The sequence below is a fragment of the Oncorhynchus gorbuscha genome, linkage group LG05 (genome assembly GCF_021184085.1).
Source record: "Oncorhynchus gorbuscha isolate QuinsamMale2020 ecotype Even-year linkage group LG05, OgorEven_v1.0, whole genome shotgun sequence".
In the NCBI taxonomy this organism is placed as follows: Eukaryota; Metazoa; Chordata; class Actinopteri; order Salmoniformes; family Salmonidae; genus Oncorhynchus; species Oncorhynchus gorbuscha.
Window position 1 is genome coordinate 26,350,630 of NC_060177.1, and position 20,493 is coordinate 26,371,122.

General features: G+C 41.9%; 1 protein-coding gene across 1 annotated transcript; it reads right to left on the reverse strand.

Moving 5' to 3' along the window:
• Window positions 1–1,284: 1,284 nt before the first annotated feature.
• On the reverse strand, window positions 1,285–17,219 carry LOC124034858 (polycystic kidney disease protein 1-like 2). The gene is made up of 31 exons (XM_046348273.1): window positions 16,852–17,219; window positions 16,030–16,188; window positions 14,839–14,979; window positions 14,365–14,744; window positions 10,516–10,692; window positions 10,161–10,298; window positions 9,888–10,031; window positions 9,688–9,785; window positions 9,432–9,552; window positions 9,139–9,270; window positions 8,705–8,930; window positions 8,406–8,596; window positions 8,054–8,284; window positions 7,869–7,970; window positions 7,596–7,774; window positions 7,356–7,502; window positions 7,059–7,258; window positions 6,736–6,968; window positions 6,326–6,548; window positions 5,759–6,222; window positions 5,564–5,660; window positions 5,316–5,456; window positions 5,040–5,225; window positions 4,595–4,925; window positions 4,294–4,427; window positions 4,071–4,198; window positions 3,792–3,952; window positions 3,464–3,674; window positions 3,161–3,262; window positions 2,951–3,082; window positions 1,285–1,649 (listed from the first exon to the last, which is right to left on the reverse strand). The coding sequence occupies exons 1-31, from the start codon at window positions 17,168–17,170 to the stop codon at window positions 1,479–1,481; spliced, it is 5,799 nt and encodes a 1,932-aa protein (XP_046204229.1). The 5' UTR covers window positions 17,171–17,219; the 3' UTR covers window positions 1,285–1,478.
• Window positions 17,220–20,493: the final 3,274 nt, after the last annotated feature.

Genomic DNA, 20,493 nt, shown 5'->3' on the forward strand with positions numbered 1-20,493 from the left:
GACTATTCGTGGCTCAGTTGGTTAAGTGACTGTTTCTCACTCCGGAGACCCGGGTTTGTAACCGGGTCCTGACAAGTGTTTCCCGAAAATTGCATACTACATCGCATATTTGCAGATATGTGCACCACATCAGTGCTCTTTCTCGCTCTGCTTTGTGTGCATCTTGCTAGCTGTCACTCAAATGGAGAAAGGCTAAAGCTCGTTGGCTGAAAATCAAAATGCTAGGGGACGTGGGGGAAAATTTTGGTTAAATGGTGGCAAATTGAGGTAAGTAATAAAAAAAGTATCCACGAGTTCATCTGACTCTGGGGAAGTAGATAAAGGGCCTCATTGCCAAAATCCTGAAGTATCCCTTTAATGACCAACCATCCTGCACACCAGAACAGTAAGTTGAAATTGAATTTTTATTTAATTCTGGCTTCCCACAAACTGTTTTTGTGCAACCCAATACAATAGGGAGCAACACTACTGTATGTAAATATACCCGCATTGCGAAAAGCACCTATGTTGTAGCTATCTACAGTAGCTAGCCAATCTTGCAGTTTGTCCATGCAACTATGGGCCAGTCAAGCAAAGCTAGATTTCTGCTTAATCTATGCATGGTACGGCTAGCTTAGCCTATAACCAACTGTTTTCATTTTCATTGTTTCATTGTGTGGCTTATTTATATTTTTAGCATATAGGATGTCAACTTCACCTAACTTCGACATGGCCTGTCAACCAAGCATGTATAACTCTGTCACCCAACCAGACTGGGGTTAAAATACTTCCAGATTTTTCTATTATTTTACAATACATTTCGAAATAAGTATCCAGATAAACTTTACTTGAAATAGAAATACACTCTCATGCATTTAACCCAAGTATTTGAAAAATACTTTAAAATATAATTTAGTTGTAACTATTCAAATACTCAAATAAAGGAACTTGTTTTGGGCTGTGTATTTGAAAATACTAAAATACAGGATGTGTATTTGAAACTACTCAAATACAAAGAAAAAAAGTATTTATATAACAAATACTCAAATACACATGCATTTGAACTTAGGTCTGCACCCAACTCTTACAAGTAAAAACAGAAACTGCACTAAACCATTTCTGTAGTAGTTCTTTATCCTAGGGAATGTGATCGGAATGAATTGCGCAGGCCACAACAGTCATCTCAGGACTTTTATCTGATCTTAATGCAACCCATTATAATTATGAAAGAATACAGTTTGCTATGGTTCAACACCCTTTATATTGTTTATTTATTTTGGAACTAAATATATTGAAAAAGCAGAACTGTTAAATAGAGGAATTATTATTGCATGTACATATGTACATATGGTTACATGGTACATATGCTGATTTGATTAAACAGCTACAAGCAACCATACAAGTGGTGCAAAAGTCTTGATATAACATGTTTTAATACTCCTATTGAGCAACATAAATGAAAGCAGTTCCAATATCAATTCATACATAGTGGCAGATCTTTACTGAGAACTAAGCATCTCTGAGGATATAGTGGAGGGTCCTTTCTTAGTAACAGAGGCATGGTTGGCAATCACCTTGGGACTGTTACTTTCTTCTTTCTTATATTTGATCCCGAACAAGCTGCAGAACTTCATCAGCATCAGATCCACTATCTCCTCCTCCTCTGAGGGCTGTAAAAAAAAAAAGATCAGTCAAATCTGATTGGTCCGACATTGATACACCTACAGTAGCCAATTGCCACTGTTAAATGGTGGTGTTGATACTGTATTATTTAAGTGATAATGCCCTTGAAGCCGGTGTTTGGAGGATATATTGGCAGTCCTCCAAACACCGACTTCGGATTACCAACATATTCAAATAATGATTGACATATTTTAATTAAAAACGTTATTTGGATTAATTTATTCATACTATTTCATCCTACCCAAGCCGGCTAGTCGTTCAGTCTTTTTGGTCTGTATTTATGGACGCGACCCAGTCATACATTCTAATTGTTCCATTGCCATACTGGCTGGCAACGTTCTTATCCCTTGCTTGCTAGCTAGCCAACAATGGGTAATTTACATTCACAACAAAATGTGCAGCCAGAATAACAGCAAAGTAACTGCATTTGCATTTGTTTAAACTGTTTTCTAGTGATATTTATTTGGATTAATCCCCATAATGAGCTAATGAGGCACGGTTTCGCTTGGCATAGAAAATGTGTTCATTTGTCAGGACACTGTTGTTCAGAGGAGCTAGCCAACAACTCAGCTAATCACTTCAAACTGAAGCTGGAATGACTGCAAACTAGCTGCACTTAGTTTCGTTTAAGCTATTTTCAACTGACATTTCTTTGCATTTATCCATAAAAATGATGGCAGCTGATTGGGGCGGCAGGGTAGCCTAGTGGTTAGAGCGTTGAACTAGTAAACGGAAGGTTGCAAATTCAAATCCCCGAGCTGACAAGGTACAAATCTGTCGTTCTGCCCCTGAACAGGCAGTTAACCCACTGTTCCTAGGCCGTCATTGAAAATAAGAATTTGTTCTTAACTGACTTGCCAAGTAAAATAAATTCATGATTTTGACTGGATGAGAAACGCAGCCTGCCTCTCTGTCTCGTCCCGACTCCTTCATTACTATGGAACAGCTGGAGATAGAATTTTAATATTGAAACAATGTTTAAAATGTTGGAGATGCAGACAGCAAGGTTTACACAAATCTCTGCTGTTGAAAACTAAATGTCAGTCTAAAAGAAATGTGAGATAATGTCTAGATGCTTTTTATAGTGGAGATCAAGTTTGTAAATTGCTTGGCTGGGCTGATGAGACAGTGGATTGCGCAGTCAGATGGAACAGAGTAAATACGTCATAGATTTAGTCAGTGGTAACTTGTGGAATCAGCTGGAATGCGGTTTTAACCAATCAGCAGTCAGGATTCGACCCATCCGTTATATAAACAAGGAATATTATATGATTATGATGCACAGTACCTTGTGATGCATTTGCTCTTGAGTGAACGCCACCAGGATGACTGAGATGAACAGGTTCAGAACCACAAAGGTCATGAATATAATGCAGGAGCCAATGAGGAACGCTCCAAGCACCGGGTTGTAATCAAGAACCTGGATTGGAAGGAGATACCAATCAAAGACCTGCCATCATGGCCATAGCTGTAATTTAGAGAGCTTTCCTTTACTAACCTCATCATAGTTGAAGATGCCCAGTTGCAAGCTGACCATGGTCAGAGCAGAATCCAGGAGAGTCCTATATGAGTACAGCTTCCAGCCATACATCAGATTAGACTGCAGACAATGATCACATGCTAGATTTAGTGTCAAAGCGCAATGAATCATAACTCAGCTGTGAAAGATTCAGTTCAATTGAAGAGACATTTATCACAAAAGCAAGCACATCACAATTTATTAGGAATACAGATGCATTGCTACAAGAGAATGTCAAATAGGAAAGTTGGAGAATGAAAAGTTTTCCAGGAAGACCCTTACAATCATAGAATAGGCCAGGAACATAATGGTGATGACCAGTATGAAGCCTGATATGTCAGTCCAGGCACGTTGCAGTGTGGCTGTGATCATGTGTAGCTTGGGGTTGAACCTCATCAGGTGCCACAGTTTGACTGTAGCCAATAGCACCAGGAATGCAATCAGATATCCCAGCACTGCATCTGCTGTGGCTGTCTCATGGAAACTGGCAAACCTGGATAGAGAGGGGAGAAGTTGAACATCACACAGGAGCAACGGACCAACAATAGGGATAACAGACTAGCGAAAGAAGAACAGAAACCCATGATACCCCAACCCAGTGTGAACTCACTGGTCTTTATGGTTGTGGTAGTACTCCATGTCCCGGTTCCCTAGCAAGCTCCTCTTAATGAAGACAGACAGTGCGCTCCAGCTCAGGAGGATGATGGCGAGCTCCAGCAGGTTCCACTTTGTCTTGAAGTAAGCCCACTTCTGCTGCTTCATCAGCTTTCCCTGTGAGGAGAGGAGAAGAGTTAGACTCAGGAGGAAATCCAGAACAATGGCACTAGACCATTGTGTCACAGATTTTATACGCTTTACATATAAGAAAGGTATTTAAATTAAGGCTTACCTGAACATACATGTAGTAGAAGATAAAGAGGAAATAGATGACCTCAGACGCCATGACAAAGATGTGGAGTCCACCGGTGGACTGGTATAGTCGGACACTCTGCAGCTCACTGCGAAACTGGAACGCTCCTGAGAGAATAAGACAGGTGCTGACAATCTGAGTTTTGGATGCCTTTAAATACTTACTTTATGCTGTATTCATGGAGTGATATAAAAACTCTCACCTACAGCTGTGGTCTCCAGCATGAGTGTGACAATGCAGAAGAGGTTGACATTGGCATTGTACACTGTGAACTCTACAAAGACTGCTCGGGTGAACATATCAAGCCAAGTGTTGTCAAACAGATGCTGAAGGGTACTGCAGGGACAGAATACATGGAATAATTAAAATACACCATTCGATACACAGGGCCGGACTACAGCATTTGGGGACCGGGGCACCAGCCTCCATTATATAACATTATATACATTTGCTATGGCATGATAATTGTGATCAATTTGAAGCATTGGTAATTGTGAGCTTACCTGCTAGCATTCTGTGAGTCAGGGCCCAGGTCCACCACAAACCCCCCTCCCCTGTAGAGAACCACACTGCCCCAGATGGGTTGAGCTCTGAGTCGGGCCTGGGTTTGGTACTGCCAGGGGCTGCGGAGGGTCTTGGAGGTGTTTTCACTCGCGGAGCGGTTCCATCCTGGCCCATAGGAGCCCATGTCCTCCACCTCCCATGAGTATGGAGCATGGCAGTCAGGTACAGCCTGGCGCATGGAGCGGGCGATGCGGCAGGAGTTCTTCTGCACCCTCACCTGGCGAAGTCGGGCATTACCAACCAGTTTGGAGTTCCCATCTGTGATGAAACCTTTAACACACCATTTGCTTTTGTTGACACAGGATTTAATCTATACCTTTATTTAGGACATTTTGGAGCGTCGTGTTTTTTAAAGAAATAAACATCCTCTTTAGAGAATCCTACCTGGGTACTCTCCGAAGAGGTTGCTGAGAAGAGAGGTATTTGCCCAGGTGAAGACATTTCCGTGGCTCATGCTGTCTGAGATCCCTTGGCTGAAGCTCTGCCGAATATGCTGAATCAGGAAGTAAGCGTTAGGGTCCCGCTGACCATACGCCACAAGGAGCAACATCCACATGAACCCCATGTAGGCTGCAACAGAATCATAGGGCTTAAACATGTATGTTAACCAATAGGTGCAGTGAATGACAGTGCAGTGAATGAAAAAGTGGTTCCTCTTACTGAGAATCTCTTTGATGAGGGCGAAAACCTTCTGCTCCTTGATCATGTTGTTCCTCATCCTCTCGACGTCTGTGGGTGGCAGGGGCTGGTAGAAGCTACGTGTGCTATCCCTCCTGACAGCCCAGACTATATCAGGGTCATCTGTGGACCAGATTGTGTCATCTTACACGGCTTAATGTTGTAAAAGTCTAGCTAATGTACAAGTAAACAGAATTTCCCCAAAACTGTAAATAAGGAAAACAAAGAACCTGGGTTTCTGAGTGCCCCCTCAATTTTTGGATCCCCATACTCCTCCTGATCAACTTTCTTCAGAATGAGAGCAAAGAAGGCTGCAAAACCTAGCACCTGTGTTAGGAAATCCATAAAAGTATACCCAGATTACAGATACATGCTGCAGGACATTTTAAATTGAAATGAGAAAGTTCTAATCTAATGTTTCTCACTTTCAGCGGCTGAATGATTAGGAGGCTCTGAAAGAAAGAAACGAACATGGAGATGAGCCAGCTTATAGAGCGGTCCTTCCCATAGGTCAGCCCATACATCATGGTGAAGTATCCTGATACTCCGCTGGTGGCTACCACCAGTATCCAGCCGATAAACACAAACCACCAGGGCAGCCCGCCTTGACAGCACTTTTTACTGCCACTGTCCCCATCACTACTCTCAGCTTGGCCCGGACTTTGAGCCAGTTCATCCCCTGCCAGGCTGGAAGACTCTAGCAGTCCCTTCATGCCCTGGACCTGCTGCACTGCCCGGCAGTAGCTGTCTGGGTTGGGGAAGCGAGAAGGTCCCAGTAGGCTCAGCTCCTTCTCTACATGGCGTAGCTGCCTGTACAGATACTGGCTGTTGTTGCTCCTTTTCTGTCTCCCATCCCCAGTCTTCTCAGGGCTCCCACACAGGCTGGTCTCTGAAAACAGAGGGATATAGGAAATATATGGGTCAGACAGAGTTGAACATTTTCAACCAATACTGATGATCATCATTGTAGGATCTGGAGGCTCGGGCTGTACCTTGCAGATTGGTTACCCCTAGTGAGAGAATGAGCAATCCCTCTTTCTTGGAGGCATCAGTGTAGAACTCTCCACTGGCTCGGTTCTGCTGCCGGATGATGTCCTCTACCAGAGAGAGCAGAGAGTTGATATCAGTCTGTGGTCCAGACTTCATCTCTAACTCCAGGCGTGGCATGGGGCTCTTCATAGCCTTGGAGAGTGACTGAGCAATCTTCTTTATGTCCTGCGAGAATACAGTACATTAACAGCCTTGCTAATGTGGAGAGAATACAGAATAAAGACAGCCAGGATGAGATCAAACTTACAACTGTCTACGTACAAATCATGGCTGACATACAGTATCTAAAATGAGATTTTATGGTAGGGATTGTTGGCTTCAATTGGAATATTAATATATTGACATAGTTTACCTTGATGACTGTGTTCGGTGTTAGTTCTCTGTCCCTCTGTGGGGAGGAGGGCTGAGAGGGAGACACTCTGCCAGTCTTCCCTTGCTTGGACACCTCTGCTTTGAGCTTTCCAGGCTTCGTCTCTCGGGGGCGGGTGTTTCTGAAGATACTCACAATGAGGAGATTAATTGGAAACATTATGATTGAACTCTGAACTCCAATCATCAGCTGCTGCCAGGTGAACTCGATATGACCTACAGGAGTAGAAAGAAAAAGAAGAACGAGTTATTGTTCTGAAAACCTACCATTTCCAAATGCCACCAATACTGTGCAGGCGTCCATACCCAGGTCCATGGTCTGCTCAGAGGGGTCGGTGGGGATGCCCCAGAACATGATGCTGGTCAGCATGGTGCACAGCAGCAGAGAGAAACAGCAGGAGACTCGCTGAACACATGTGAAGGTGCTCGTTGGAGGCCGGCTGATCACAGAAAACCATATGTGGCCATCACAGAAATCCTTTGCCGTCCTCATGAAGAACATATTGCTGCAGAATATACGGTATAGGAAGCTTGTACCATAATGGACAATTACATTTGTATTAATATTTTACCATTCCAAGGTGGATTCAAGTTCCTTCTCACCTGAATTTCTTCAAATCCATCTCCGTGGCTACAGGGAAAACTTTATCCAGAGTGCACTCACTCATATCTATGGTCAGCCATGAGTTACACAGGAAGTGCCACTTCTGTCCTGTCTCTACATCTTGCACCATAACTTTGTTTATGTACCTGCAAGAAAACTCTTATTGTCAACTAGACCTACATCTTCACTTCAAAGTTCAACTTTGGTCATGGATTTTTCCCCTCCTCCCCCTTTCCTACCAGGCTGGGTGCCCCCCTGAGTTGTCGTGCCACAGCCTGATGCTCTGCAGCTCCCCCAGAGAGAAGGGTGTGGTCAACAGGAACATATCCACTGCACCCCTCTCAAACACAGGCTTGTCAGGGTCAGTGAGGTGGTGTGGCTCACTCTCTCCCTGCATGCCCAGCAGAGTCACAGTAACCTGCAGCATCAACACAGGGTCAGGGTGACTGAATGTGGTTTTATCAGAGAACAGAATATGATGTCCTGCAACAGTGGGAACTGTTGGTACTGACCTGAGAGGAGGTGGAAGCACCACGCCGATGCCCAGTGCTGATATTCAGCATGTAACGGTATTCAGCTAATGGGTCATTATCTTCCAACAATGTCACCTTCACCTACAAGAAGTAACACTTGAAGATGAAACTCAGCATCAACAGCAAAGATGATAAAATGGTAGCAGTGGTTTTTCAAGTCAGACCTTGGCTGTGTCCTGGATGTCCTTCCTGCGTGCCCATATGACCACCAATACGTAAGCAACAAAGATGGAACCAATAAAGCACACCACCACAGGATTTTGGGCGAAGGTGCCAAAGAGCTCAGCCGTACGTGACACGTCTACGAGGTTGGGCATGACGAAGAAAGAGTTCCCGAAGAAGGTCAAATGCGTACATAAGCACTGGGTGGCCAATAGCGTGGTTAAAGGACCAACCTAAGGAGATCACAGTTGGTTTATCTATTTCATTATGGCCTGGTCTAGGGTTGCAGGGATGCTGCAATGTGCCTTTGTTTTATCATAAGGTGTTGTGTTGTGTAGTACTTGTTTAACTCACCCTGCAGCCATCTTCACTCCAGGTGGATAAGGTTTCATTCCAATACTTGCACTGAGCAGCAATGGAGGTGACAGTCACAGTGGCATTGACGGATTTAACCCCTGCTTCCACAATGGGCCTCACAACAAGGTAATGCACCCCAACTTTTCCTGTCAAATCTTTGGGACCCAGGACCCAGGTGTATTTCTCCTCTGTACCCAAAACACACACACAGTTTCTAAACATGAAATGTTTTCCGTTCACCATGCTTCACAATTGTTATGTCTACGTGACTCATGTACGTTCAGGAGGTACATCACCTTGCGTGTTGCTCTGGTGAGGCATCTGAGTCTTGGCTATGTATTGTTTATCGTTTGGGTAGTCTTTATACCCCAGGAACAGTTGAAAGGTTATGTCCTTCGATGGCTTTATCTTCAGCACCAGTGTTACATCTGGTGAAGGGACGTCGATCATCAGTGTGCTGTAGTTTCCCAAGTACAGTATTGTGCTGTTTGCTTGCACTCCTTCAGGCCTTGGCAAGAAGATCTGAGCATCAAAGAAGATATTATGTTTTTCAAAGAATAGATAATGGGTATATCATTTATTATGTACAGCAGGATGTCATTCGCCACTGATATCTGATCCAGGATCTGCAATCTTATATCTTTAATTTCATATGGTATTATTAAGGAAACAGTAGAGTTGTTACACTCTCAAATGACATAGAATATGAAGGGGCTTGCAGCACTCTGACCTCAATCTCCTCAGATAGATTCTCTATGGGGATGACAGAACCATTTCCTCTTGTCAGGGAGACAGACCCCACAGTGCCGGTAATGTTGTTCTCCTCGCTCCATGAAAATGGGTTCTTCTTGAAACTTAGCATCTGTAACAAATAGGAAATAGTGAATCAAGAGAGAGGGTTTAAAAACCATTCATCAACAAAACTAACAGGTACAAAAAGACAAATATCTCAAATATACCTTTCATGCATACTGACTCATGATAATACATACATACATTATATAGTCCCACATGCACACTTACTCGCACGTCCACTGGTTCATCTGGAGAAAGGACATCAGCACCCAGGGGAGGGAAGGAAAAGCTTGCAGAGGGGCTTATTGGGTTGCTTATAGACTGCATCTGAATAGCTTCTGTTGAAACTCTGAGAGGGCATGATATGCTGTCACTCAATATTGAGGATATATAACAGCAATTAAAATATGTCTGATGTGGTACAATCGTTGCTTTTTAAAAATACAGTTCCTTTTCTTATGTCCTCTGCCCACATTCTTCTTACCTGTTCACAAACACAGTGATCTGAGAGCTGTTGACAATCACAGGAGCTTCATCAACCTTCTTCCAATTCAACAGTGCACTCTGCACATTGTCCATGCCCTTGAGAAGTAAATCAGAGACTTCTCTCTGTGAAAGAGAAACTGTTAAGTAAGGATGCTTCATTACTGTCATTAGACTAAGTGAAGGTAAATATGTGCTCACGTTTGAGGAAACATCCAGGATATTGCTGGCTGCCTCTACAATTGGTGTAGCTGCCTGCACCATCTCCTCTTCTCCACAATGCTCACTGACGTTCATGGAGAGGAGGGAAGAGCTGAGGTTTGCCACCAGGAAGCTAGCTTCAAGCTGGAAAAAATAGACCATCTGAAATGAAGTCTTTATTCTGGGCACATTCTCACCAATAGGCCTATGTGTTTATGTGAATTACTCCAAGCTACCCTGCTTCCATGGGGGGCTAGGTCTATCCAAGTGTACCTGAGCATCGGGACTAAGCTCATCGCCCCTCTTGGTGAGTCCTGCCACAGCTCTGGCCGTCAGCTGCACTTTCTGAGGAGTGCTGCTGGAGCTGTTCTCCAGTGCTTCAGTTATATTCATCAGCATCTGTTCTCGCAGCTTAAGGAGACACACCAACATTGAAGAATGATGTTTAAAGCCCTTAGCCTTTTACATGTACGCCAATTGCACAATCTCCATCTGGATTATTCAATCAGGATACCTCACAAACATCTGTCTTGTAAACTGAATGAAAACATACCACTATCTTTGTCTTAAAGTTCATATTCATTTAGTATCCCCCCAACCCCCCCCCACACACACACACTCCTTATACCTTCATCCTGTCATTCTTTTCCTGACTGGAGCCTTTATTCAGTATGTCCGACACAGACTTGAACATCTGTCCAAGGGTCTCTCCAGAGAGCATCCCCTGCTGCCCTAGATTAGCCACTGTGTTCGCCACTGCAGATTGGAGCTCCTGCACTGAGGTACCGGACTTGGCTGGCCGCACCTTGGGGGATAACAACTAAATGAGTGCTCCAATTACTAAATGGATGTGAACTATGGAGATGAAAGGCAAGACAGAGCCCATACATGAAATTATATAATTTATTATTTATTTTGTTTGGTAATAACAAACCTCAGTGTTGATTGTGGTACTTCCACGTGTCTTTGTGTTCAATTCTGTAACAGTCACCTCTACCGACAGCATGTAGTTGCTGCTTATCTCCCCAACAGGTAGGAAGATTAACGTTACTTTATTTACAGAACTGCAGCGCAGATGTTTACCTGAAAGATAAAGAAGAAAAACTATCTGATTACATAGATTTTTTTTTTACTAAATCAATATGGCATTTTTATCTTAATCTGGCTCTTGTGCTAAACTTCTTTGATGGGAGAAGGTTTCCTGAAATATACAACACTGGCAAAGAGGGATACTCACCGTGGTCAGTTTTAAAACAATATTGGCAGCCGTTTGTGCAGGATGTAGGTGTTCTACAGGTGATATTGAAAGGATCCAGAACGGTGCCATTCGGAGGGTCAATACGACATGAAGGGGGACTTAAGGTGATAGTCAGAGCAGAGGTTACAGGTGGCGTAGTATCAGCAGGTGCAGGAGTCGTAACACCTGGTATCTGAATGGTGTACCTGGCATATTCAAAAGTTTCCTTATCTAAACAACGGTGAGAGAACAGTTTGATGCAAGTTCAACATATCTGAAGGACATCCTGTTATCAACTGAGTTAACCAAACTTTTAGCCTGTACTTATAGTGTTTTTGGAATTGAATACAAGGAATAGATGCTCACCATAAACTATCACATGGAGATTCTGAAACCTGTCTGAAGCTTCTTTCAGGTAGTTTTTGCTGACTTTGTACTCTTTCTGACCATCTTGATCTTTTCTTTCCATAAGTGGCTTTTTCCCTGCGTTGTTGTAACAGTTTTGCAGGGCACCCTAGAAGACCACAGAATTCAAAATGTTGTCCTCATGTACGCTGAACTCTGGCCATTGTATAGTCCATCACATGCAGTCCACAAATAATGTGTTTATGCATCAACTTGTTTCATTTATCTACAATATGTCAACTCCAAATTCGACGACATGGGTTAGTCAATAAATGGATTCATCCACTCCAACGAAACTCCTTCACACATGAAAACAAGCATTTCGCTACATCCACAATAACATCTTCGAAACACGTGAATGTGACAAATACATTTTGATTTGAAACTAATAAAACATATGATTGCATTCAGCATGCAACAATAAAGGAATCTCAAACTTACTGTTGAAGGTTTTGGGTCCTCAATTTGCCAAATGACCTTTGGGCAACTGGAGTTACAGTCCAATTTGAATATGACATCTTTTTTCACATCCACTATATTACAATTATCCTGGCAACTGAAAGAATATGGGAATGTTTTTAGCATAAAATAGATCTTAAAAACATTGAATTCACATTTTGTAACATAGTAACTTGATTATTGCTTCGTAAATACATAGCAATGGAGTTCAGCAGTTATTGTTATCATACAAATGGAAATAGGAACAGAGTTGTACCAGAAACAGTTTACCTTTGTAATAACAAAGCAATACATACATTATTATGTAATTATTGGGCAACTAATGCAACATTATTATTAATGTAATTACAGCACGCTCCATAGGCATGAGAGCAATTCATGTTAAATGTGACCAATTTACTTCTGAATTTGAATTAAATCAGTCAATTAACATGCTAATGTCATAACCCTGTTGTACACTTAAGGATTACAAATATGGCAATAGTTTAAGCTAAATCATTTCTAACCCAATTCATTCCAGATATTTAGTATCATTCTGTATGGCCACCTAGGCCAGTCCAAAAGCCTTATGATGTCCAACATACATGTAACTGCCAAAAGAAAGCAAACACTTGATTAAATGAGGGATACAAAGTATATTGAAAGCCGGTCTTTCCACACAGGTGCTGTTCCTGAGTTAATTATGCAATTATTATTATTCCCTCATACTTAGGGTCATGTATAAAAATGCCCAGTTGTTATTATTTTTATTTTGGCTACCATGGCTGGATGAAGAGATGTCAGTGAGGGCTCTCAAAGGAGCATAGGGGGTTTAAGGTGTGTGTGTGTGTGTGTGTGTGTGTGTGTGTGTGTGTGTGTGTGTGTGTGTGTGTGTGTGTGTGTGTGTGTGTGTGTGTGTGTGTGTGTGTGTGTGTGTGTTTTGTCTCAGTCACCAGATTGCAACACAATTGCAGACTTATTGGAGATTCTGGAGTGGTGCATGAGACAGCGTTTTCCACCAGCATCAACAAAACACTAAATTATGGAATTTCTAGAGGAAGCTTAGTGTCACCTCCCTCCAACAGAGATCCAGCCACTTGTAGAATCTATGCAAGGTGCACTGAAACCGTTCTGGTGGCCCAACACCCTATTAAGACACTTTATGTTGGTGTTTCCTTTATTTTGGCAGTTACCTGAACTTCTCTGAGGATGATTATGAGGTTGATACTAGAATTATTAATAGGCTTCTAGGATATCTAAATAGCCATTTTTATAATATTGTCATTGCCTGTTTTTATAATGACACTGATGGGAGTTATCATGTCATGAAATAAAATAGCATGACTTTGTTTAATTATATTAACTTCACTATTTGAAGCGTATCCCCATATTACCAAATTCTAAAGCTGGCGAAGTTTGTTGGAGTAACCGTGATGCATTGGGATGTTGAAATCAAGTCGACCCATTTCCCATCGCCACTCCATTTCTTCACAGAAAACTCAAATGGGTTTGGAAGACAGTCTTTTTCAATCAAACGAGTCGTGTCTGTTGTTTTATCATTGCATTTCCCTTTACAGTCTTCTTCTATTGGAATTGGAAAGGGAAAATGGTTAGAAAACATCACCATAAGGCCATGCTGTAAAAAGATGACAGACACAACACGGAGTAAACAGAGGGGGAAAAACGATTGAGATTGTTACGGAATATGGAAGTTATAAAACAAAGTTTACAGTCATTGTTTTTCATTTTATACTGTAATAGGGTGAGGTCAGAGGGTTCTCTTCAACAGCCCTGTGGCTTAAAGGCCTTAACTGGTACTTACTGCATTCCCATTCAAATTTGCTCTGCTTTCCATTAGATATTCCTCCTAAGCCAGTTACCTCAAGTTTGACGCTTTCAGTGTCTTGACTGGCAGTTTCTGGACTGGCAGTAATTCTCACGGTGTAGGCTCGGCGAACTCTCATATGCTTTTCTGTCTGGGGATGAAAACAAATATGTGATGAAAAACTGCAGGAAAATAATTACCTTCACATTAGTGAAAAAGGTGCTACCTGTTTAAGGTTAAAGAGGAATATATACATTTTTTGTAATTCTTAGCTATTTGACATACTGTGTTTGCATAGCCATTCTGTCTGAGGTCTGAACTGTTGTGACAAACAACTGTTGTGTTCCCCACATCCACATCCATGTGTGAGAAGACATTCCAGGCCCTGACTTTCACTTGCAAAAATCCTGTAACAAAACTGCTGATATGAATAATATAAACAAGAGTATTATAAAGAATTTAAAAAAAGGTCTCTTCATCAGTCTCTGTTTTAATCTCTGAGTAAGGTTTGTTGGATGACAGTTTGAGTAGATTGGTTAGGTACCTTGGATAGTGGTTGAGATATTGTAAACCTGCATGCTGCTGTTTTGCATGTCTCTGGTCTCAGAGATGCTGTCGTTGGCTCCAGACACCTGGAAGAGAAGCTGCACCGGGGCTCCCCGGTCCAGGGAGACACTAACATAGAGGCCTGAGTCTGGACACTCCCCCTCCTCAGCCATCACTGATCCCAGCAGGCCCTCCACAGGCTCCAGCAGACACACCTGCAGCTCAGTGGACACGCCCAAGACCGAGACCCCGTTAGAGGCATGCAGGGTCAGCTGGTGGCAGCCAGAGCCCAGCTGTTGCTCCACCTCTGGTCCCACTGTGATGTTGTGGGGGATGATTCCTCTGACTGCTGATGAATTGGCCACCAACATCTCACCACTGTGGAGTTTGTAGGTCACATTCGTACCTGTAGATAGCAAAGTTGTCTCATTCTACCAAGATTTGTACTCGGAAATGTAAGACCAGATACTTTTATTTCGGCTCATGTTGGTTTTACTTACCAGCTTCTACTTCTACCTGGATTTGAAGGGGGCTTCCGTACAGGGCCTTGCAGTTTGCACCATCTGTTGATTGGTTCATGCTATAGCACTTAATGACGCCAAACTCCCCGATGGGCTTCTGAAGGATGATGTTTTTCTGGACTGTGGATCAGAGACACAGCTGGGTGATGAATATGACTGTGTGTGCTAGGTGCTAGTCTCCGCTCAAGCTTGCCAATGTGTTCAAATATAAGAACTGAAATGTACCAAACTAGAACAAAGTTGATGGTCTACTTGGGTATTTTTGTTTAGTTTAATTTGAAATGCATCACATTGCATTCTGCATTTGAATTGAATATATTCTCATGTGTGTTGCTGTATTATTAGAATATGCCTGAGGGACAACTAAAGTTGATTGGCTGATGATGCTGTGCCATTTTTCACATTGTGGTCGACTAAAGATTGGTTGTTGTGTAATCCAACTGATAAGAGGGAGAGAGATTAGAATCAAGCAGAGAAGCATGTAGTACACGTACTGTCTGAAGGCCACACAGCAACCACTGCTTCCTATATACTGCAGGAGAGGAAAATCACTTTACATAGTACATACTGTAACAGAGTGGTATAAGCTGTGTAGATAATAAGGGGCATATACTGTAGGCCTGTTTTTGTCACTACAGAAAGTGCTACTAATAATGTAAATTATATGAAATTGTCATTATCGTTTTCCTCATTAGGCTGTCGTCCTTTTTAGAATTGAGTTGTACAAAAGCCATTACATTTATGGGAGGGGTATCAGTACACATGGTTTAGATAGAGGATCCTTATTACAATGCCTACTCTGAATGTCTGCCATTCATGCATGAAACACAAGCTCAGGAGGACAAACAGTGCAATACATTAAATGCAAAGGTCAATATTTACTACCTTGTATTTCTATTTATTTGTATTGTTTTTACAACCAAAGCATGTGATTTCACTATATGCAGGCTATATTCAGTGGCTTTGCTTTTATTCGGCTACTGTGGTTTCCAGTGCGATAAAGACATCTTTTATGTTGTTTATACAATAGCTCCTTCCTCAAGTGGAATTTTGTTCTCGTGCATTTCCCTCCTTTGCTGCAGCTGTGTTTGTTTTACAATATTAACAGTTCTATCCAGCTGCACTCCTCGCTCTCTACCTCACAAACACACACACGCATCAAATACAAACCAAATTGGCAGATGAAGTGCAGCTCCTGGCTACAGTTGCTTGTTGCCTCCCACTGAAACCCTGAGCTCCTCAGTATGTGACCACAGCCAGTCCCTGGATCAGGGTCGATCACCCAGTTAGAGTAGCTGACATCAGAGCCATCAAGCCAGGAGAGAGGACCTGAAGATTTACAGCACAAACACCAATGAAAGTATTATATTCTATATACACTTAGGGTACAAAACATTAGGAACACCTGCTCTTCAAAGGAGAGGAAATAAAGTATTATTTTCCCACAATATTAGATGTCCCATCTGTTCGACCTGACATGCTTACTGTGTACTATCTAGTTAATTTAATAAATACTATGATAGCTTGTGTTCTCATGAGGGATGTCAGAGGCATTAATAAAATATGTAAAGAAGCAGTAAGGAAAGGAAACAGCGCTATTAGGTGATAAAGTTTTGTCCTTTGTGTGGAGAATTAAAAAGACTGCTTTAATTCAACGGACTGGACATCAAAACCTATTGAATGACAGGTGTACCTCATTAGCTGCTAAAAGGATATATGTAAATGTGGCATGGTCTCCTAGCAATGGTGCGAGATTAATACATTATAAATCTCCCAGCAAGAGGCCAGCTGATGTGGGAGTGAACAAGCCCAGCATCTTAGTCTTAGGTTGGGAGACAGCAGTGGAAATTTAACGATTATCTGTACAATATCTGCTCAAATGAATACAATGCACTCTACTCCACCCTTTGAGATCCTTTGCATGATCAAAGGATCTAATGCATTAGTGTCATCAAATAATGCCCACTTTAGTTGCCTGGGCTGCTCTCTTACCTTCAGCAACAGCAGAGTCCAGTGTTAGGTTTGGGGAGGCAGGTGCTAAACCCAGCCACCAGTCCTGCTCTGGCTGCAGGTGCTTCTGTAGGAACTGCTGTGTATCAATATTTAGAATGAAGGCCAGGTGTCCACCACCCCGCTCACACCAGCCCTGTCCACTGAGGAAGGAACGCGGTAGAGCCACAAACTCATAACAGGAGCCGTCAAAATCCTCTTGGTACTCTGGGCAGGATAGAGGTGCCATCTCATCCTCCGCACAAGACAGGCTTAAGAGGAGAGTCATCAAGAGCAATACAGAGAGATTAGTGCTGTCCATCTTCACCCCTTCACCTGTGCACTATTACAGGCAGCCTGATGACATGCTGTCTTTTAAATGGTCCTGACATTACAGAATGACCTGTTATGGCTGACTGCACTTTCTTTGTGAGGTTCTAATGGACATAATCCTTGTGTACAAACCAACAGACCACAGGGATATAGTGAATGGTCTGCAATAAGGTCCTCAGGAAAGGACCCTGTGTCAACAGTAATAATGGGTGCCTCTGAAGGCTACCATTGATGTAACACACTGCAGCTTGCAGGTGTAGATCAACTTTATACAGGTTTGGCAGCAACAAACCAATGACCAAGATAAAGACCATCAAGAGTTATAAAAGTCCAAAAATACAGAGACTCTTTGTATTTATACCATATATGAAACTTTATAGGGCCAATAATTTTGTTGAAGAGGTTAACATTGGTACTGCTGTGAACTGTCAGAGGACTTTTAAATCAACCACTGACCCAGACAGTGGCCTTGTCTCATGACAGTCATGTCCAACTCTTCTGGACTTTTGACATCCTCAGTTGTAAAGGAAAATGCATTTGTTCATGTGGTGAACTCGACAAGCCTTCTGTCTGTTTTGACTAATAAGAACATGTCTCTTTTTAGGAGCTGCATGTGAGTCGGTATCATGTCATTTGGTGTTTATTCAGTTTTAGCTCCCTTGTTTCTATTGTGTATGAAAATGTAATCTAATGAAAGAATGTTGGCGTATATGGGACTCTAGACCAGCGCTTCCCAAACTCGGTCCTGGGGCCCCCCTGGGTGTAAGTTTAGGATTTTTCCCTAACAATACTCAGCTGATTCAAATAATCAAAGCTTGATGATGAGTTGGTTATTTGATTCAGCTGTGTAGTGGTAGGGCAAAAACCAAAACGTGCCCCCATTGGGGCCCCAGGACCGAGTTTGGGAAGCATTGCTCTAGACCAGCTGTACTATGTGGTAATCAGTGACAGTAGAATTGACCTCTGTAAAACCATAAACACATATAGCTAAGTATGTGCACAGATAAAGGCAAATAAACTTAGGTCCAAAGTATAGGCCTGCTCTACATTTTCCAATTGACTAAAAATAATCCAGGCCATGGTGGATTAATGCATTTTCCATTTGGATAGATTTTAAAAACTTCAAGGAGTTTGTGGGATTAAACTCAAGTTGCCTTACATCATGTCAACATGATAGGCTACAATAATTGCACTGAGATAATAACAGAACATATTAAATGTGTTATTCCCAGATGCCTGAATGTGTGTGGCCTTATCGTGTGTTTAAAGATAATGGACATGATCTGTGTTTGAAAGAATTGCGTAATCATTTTGCACAGAATTGGCATTTAGATAACAGTAAGTTTCACAACAATGAGTTGAAAAGGCATGTGTGTGTGCATATGCACTTTTGTGTGGAGTGTGCATACTAGTCCATGAGCCAGGGCAGGGCATCGGTCGGGCTCACTTGGGGTGATGGCTCATAGTGATTTCTTTAAAGGTCTATGTCCCTAGAGTTGGAAAATGTGTGATAGCAGTGCAGCAATTTGAGCTTTCTCCGGTTATCACGCTTTCTTTCATCCCTCCATTCCATACATTTTCCCATAGGGATTTTACCCTTTGACAAACCATGCCAGTATAGAACAAGTTATTGGTCACGTATACCATTTAATCATATATCATTGGAAAGCTCCAATTTACAGTTATCCATCAGACACATTTTCGGTATGTTCAGAGCTTCAGAGCTTGTAACTTTGGTGATAGAGGCACCAAATTGGCACATACTGTACACAGCTAGAAAATATTTGTAGATCTTGTAGATTTGTGAGATGTATCCCCAATGAGTTATGTGGCGGCCATATTGAGAGAAACAAAACCTGTGGGGTTAATGCCTGAATCCTCTGATGGCCCTGTATCTACACATCTGTTTAAAACTCTGTTCTAGCCATGTGTGTGAAATCTGGTGCCTCTATCACCAAAGTTACAATTCAAATACATAGTTGCCCCACTACATGAAAGTATATGGCTAAGCTTCCAAAATTCTAATGTCAATAGCATAATATGGGTGATTATTAAACAATAGTTGTAGCGAGTGCTTTCAAAGTTAGTTATATTATATATCATTTTAAAGGTAATGGCCTTTCAGAACCACTTGTCAAACAAAGTTTAAATTGTGTCAGGGTTTCCTTTTAAAAGCAATTTATACAGGTAATTCTGATATGTACCCTCTAGGTCAAAGGTTAAACTTCTGTTGATAATATATAATATTATAATAATAATAATAATAATGTTGACCTGAACATTCCAAAAATGTGTCTGATGGATAGCTTTGAATCTTTCCAATGATATATAATTAAATCTTATACGTGAGCAATAACTTGTATATTAGCATTATCTGTCATAGGGTAAAACCGCTATGGGAAAATTGTACGGGATTGAGGAATGAAAGGAAGCTCCAATTGCTGCACTGCTATCACACATTTTCTAAATTCACTAGGACACATTGTCACCTCCAGTGAGCCTGATAGACCAAATTTGGGTGTCTGGCTCATGGACTAATTCCATAAAGTCGTAGAGTCCTGCTGGAGACTGAGAGTCTGGCCTCTCATTAAAAGAGCCTCTGGCTAAATTGGCCCCTCAGTAAAACTGGGCCACTCCTACATAATTTCCTTCTATTTTCATGTCTACTCCTTGGCTCAGAAGGACGCAATTACCAGTGCAAGAAAATTAATTGATTGATTTATTGATACACTGATTGCAAATCATTTACAGTGACACTGGATCTCTATTGGAGGGAGGTGACACCAATCTTCCTCTAGAAATTCCATAATTTAATGTTTTGTTGATGGTGGTGGAAAACGCTGTCTCAGGCACCACTCCAGAATCTCCAATAAGTCTGCAATTGGGTTGCGATCTGGTGACTGAGACAAAAACACACATCGTTAACCCCCTATACTCCTTTGAGACCCCTCTTTCAAAGTCACTGACATCTCTTCATCCAGCCATGGTAGCCAAAATAATGGGCAGTGAACTCTTACTATCTACTGACACGTTCATGGATTTTAACATATGTATGTGTAAGTGTAGCGAAATGCTTGTGCTTCTATTTCCGACCATACAGTCATATCTAACAAGTGATCTAACAATTTCACAACAACTACCTTATACACACACAAGTGTAAAGGAATGAGTAAGAATATGTACAGTACATATAAATATATGGATGAGTGATTGCCACGTGGCATTGATTGGTTGGAGTCCAAGTTGAACTTGATTGGAGTCCACCTGTGGTACATTTAATTGATTGGAGTCCACCTGTGGTACATTTAATTG

Coding starts and splice junctions, on each gene's coding strand:
- LOC124034858 (XM_046348273.1), bottom strand. CDS start 17,170: ATGGACAGCACTAATCTCTCTGTATTGCTCTTGATGACTCTCCTCTTA. Junction 16,189..16,851: donor GGACTCTGCTGTTGCTGAAG/GTAAGAGAGCAG, acceptor GTAAATCTTCAG/GTCCTCTCTCCTGGCTTGAT. Junction 4,428..4,594: donor GACTCACAGAATGCTAGCAG/GTAAGCTCACAA, acceptor CTGTCCCTGCAG/TACCCTTCAGCATCTGTTTG.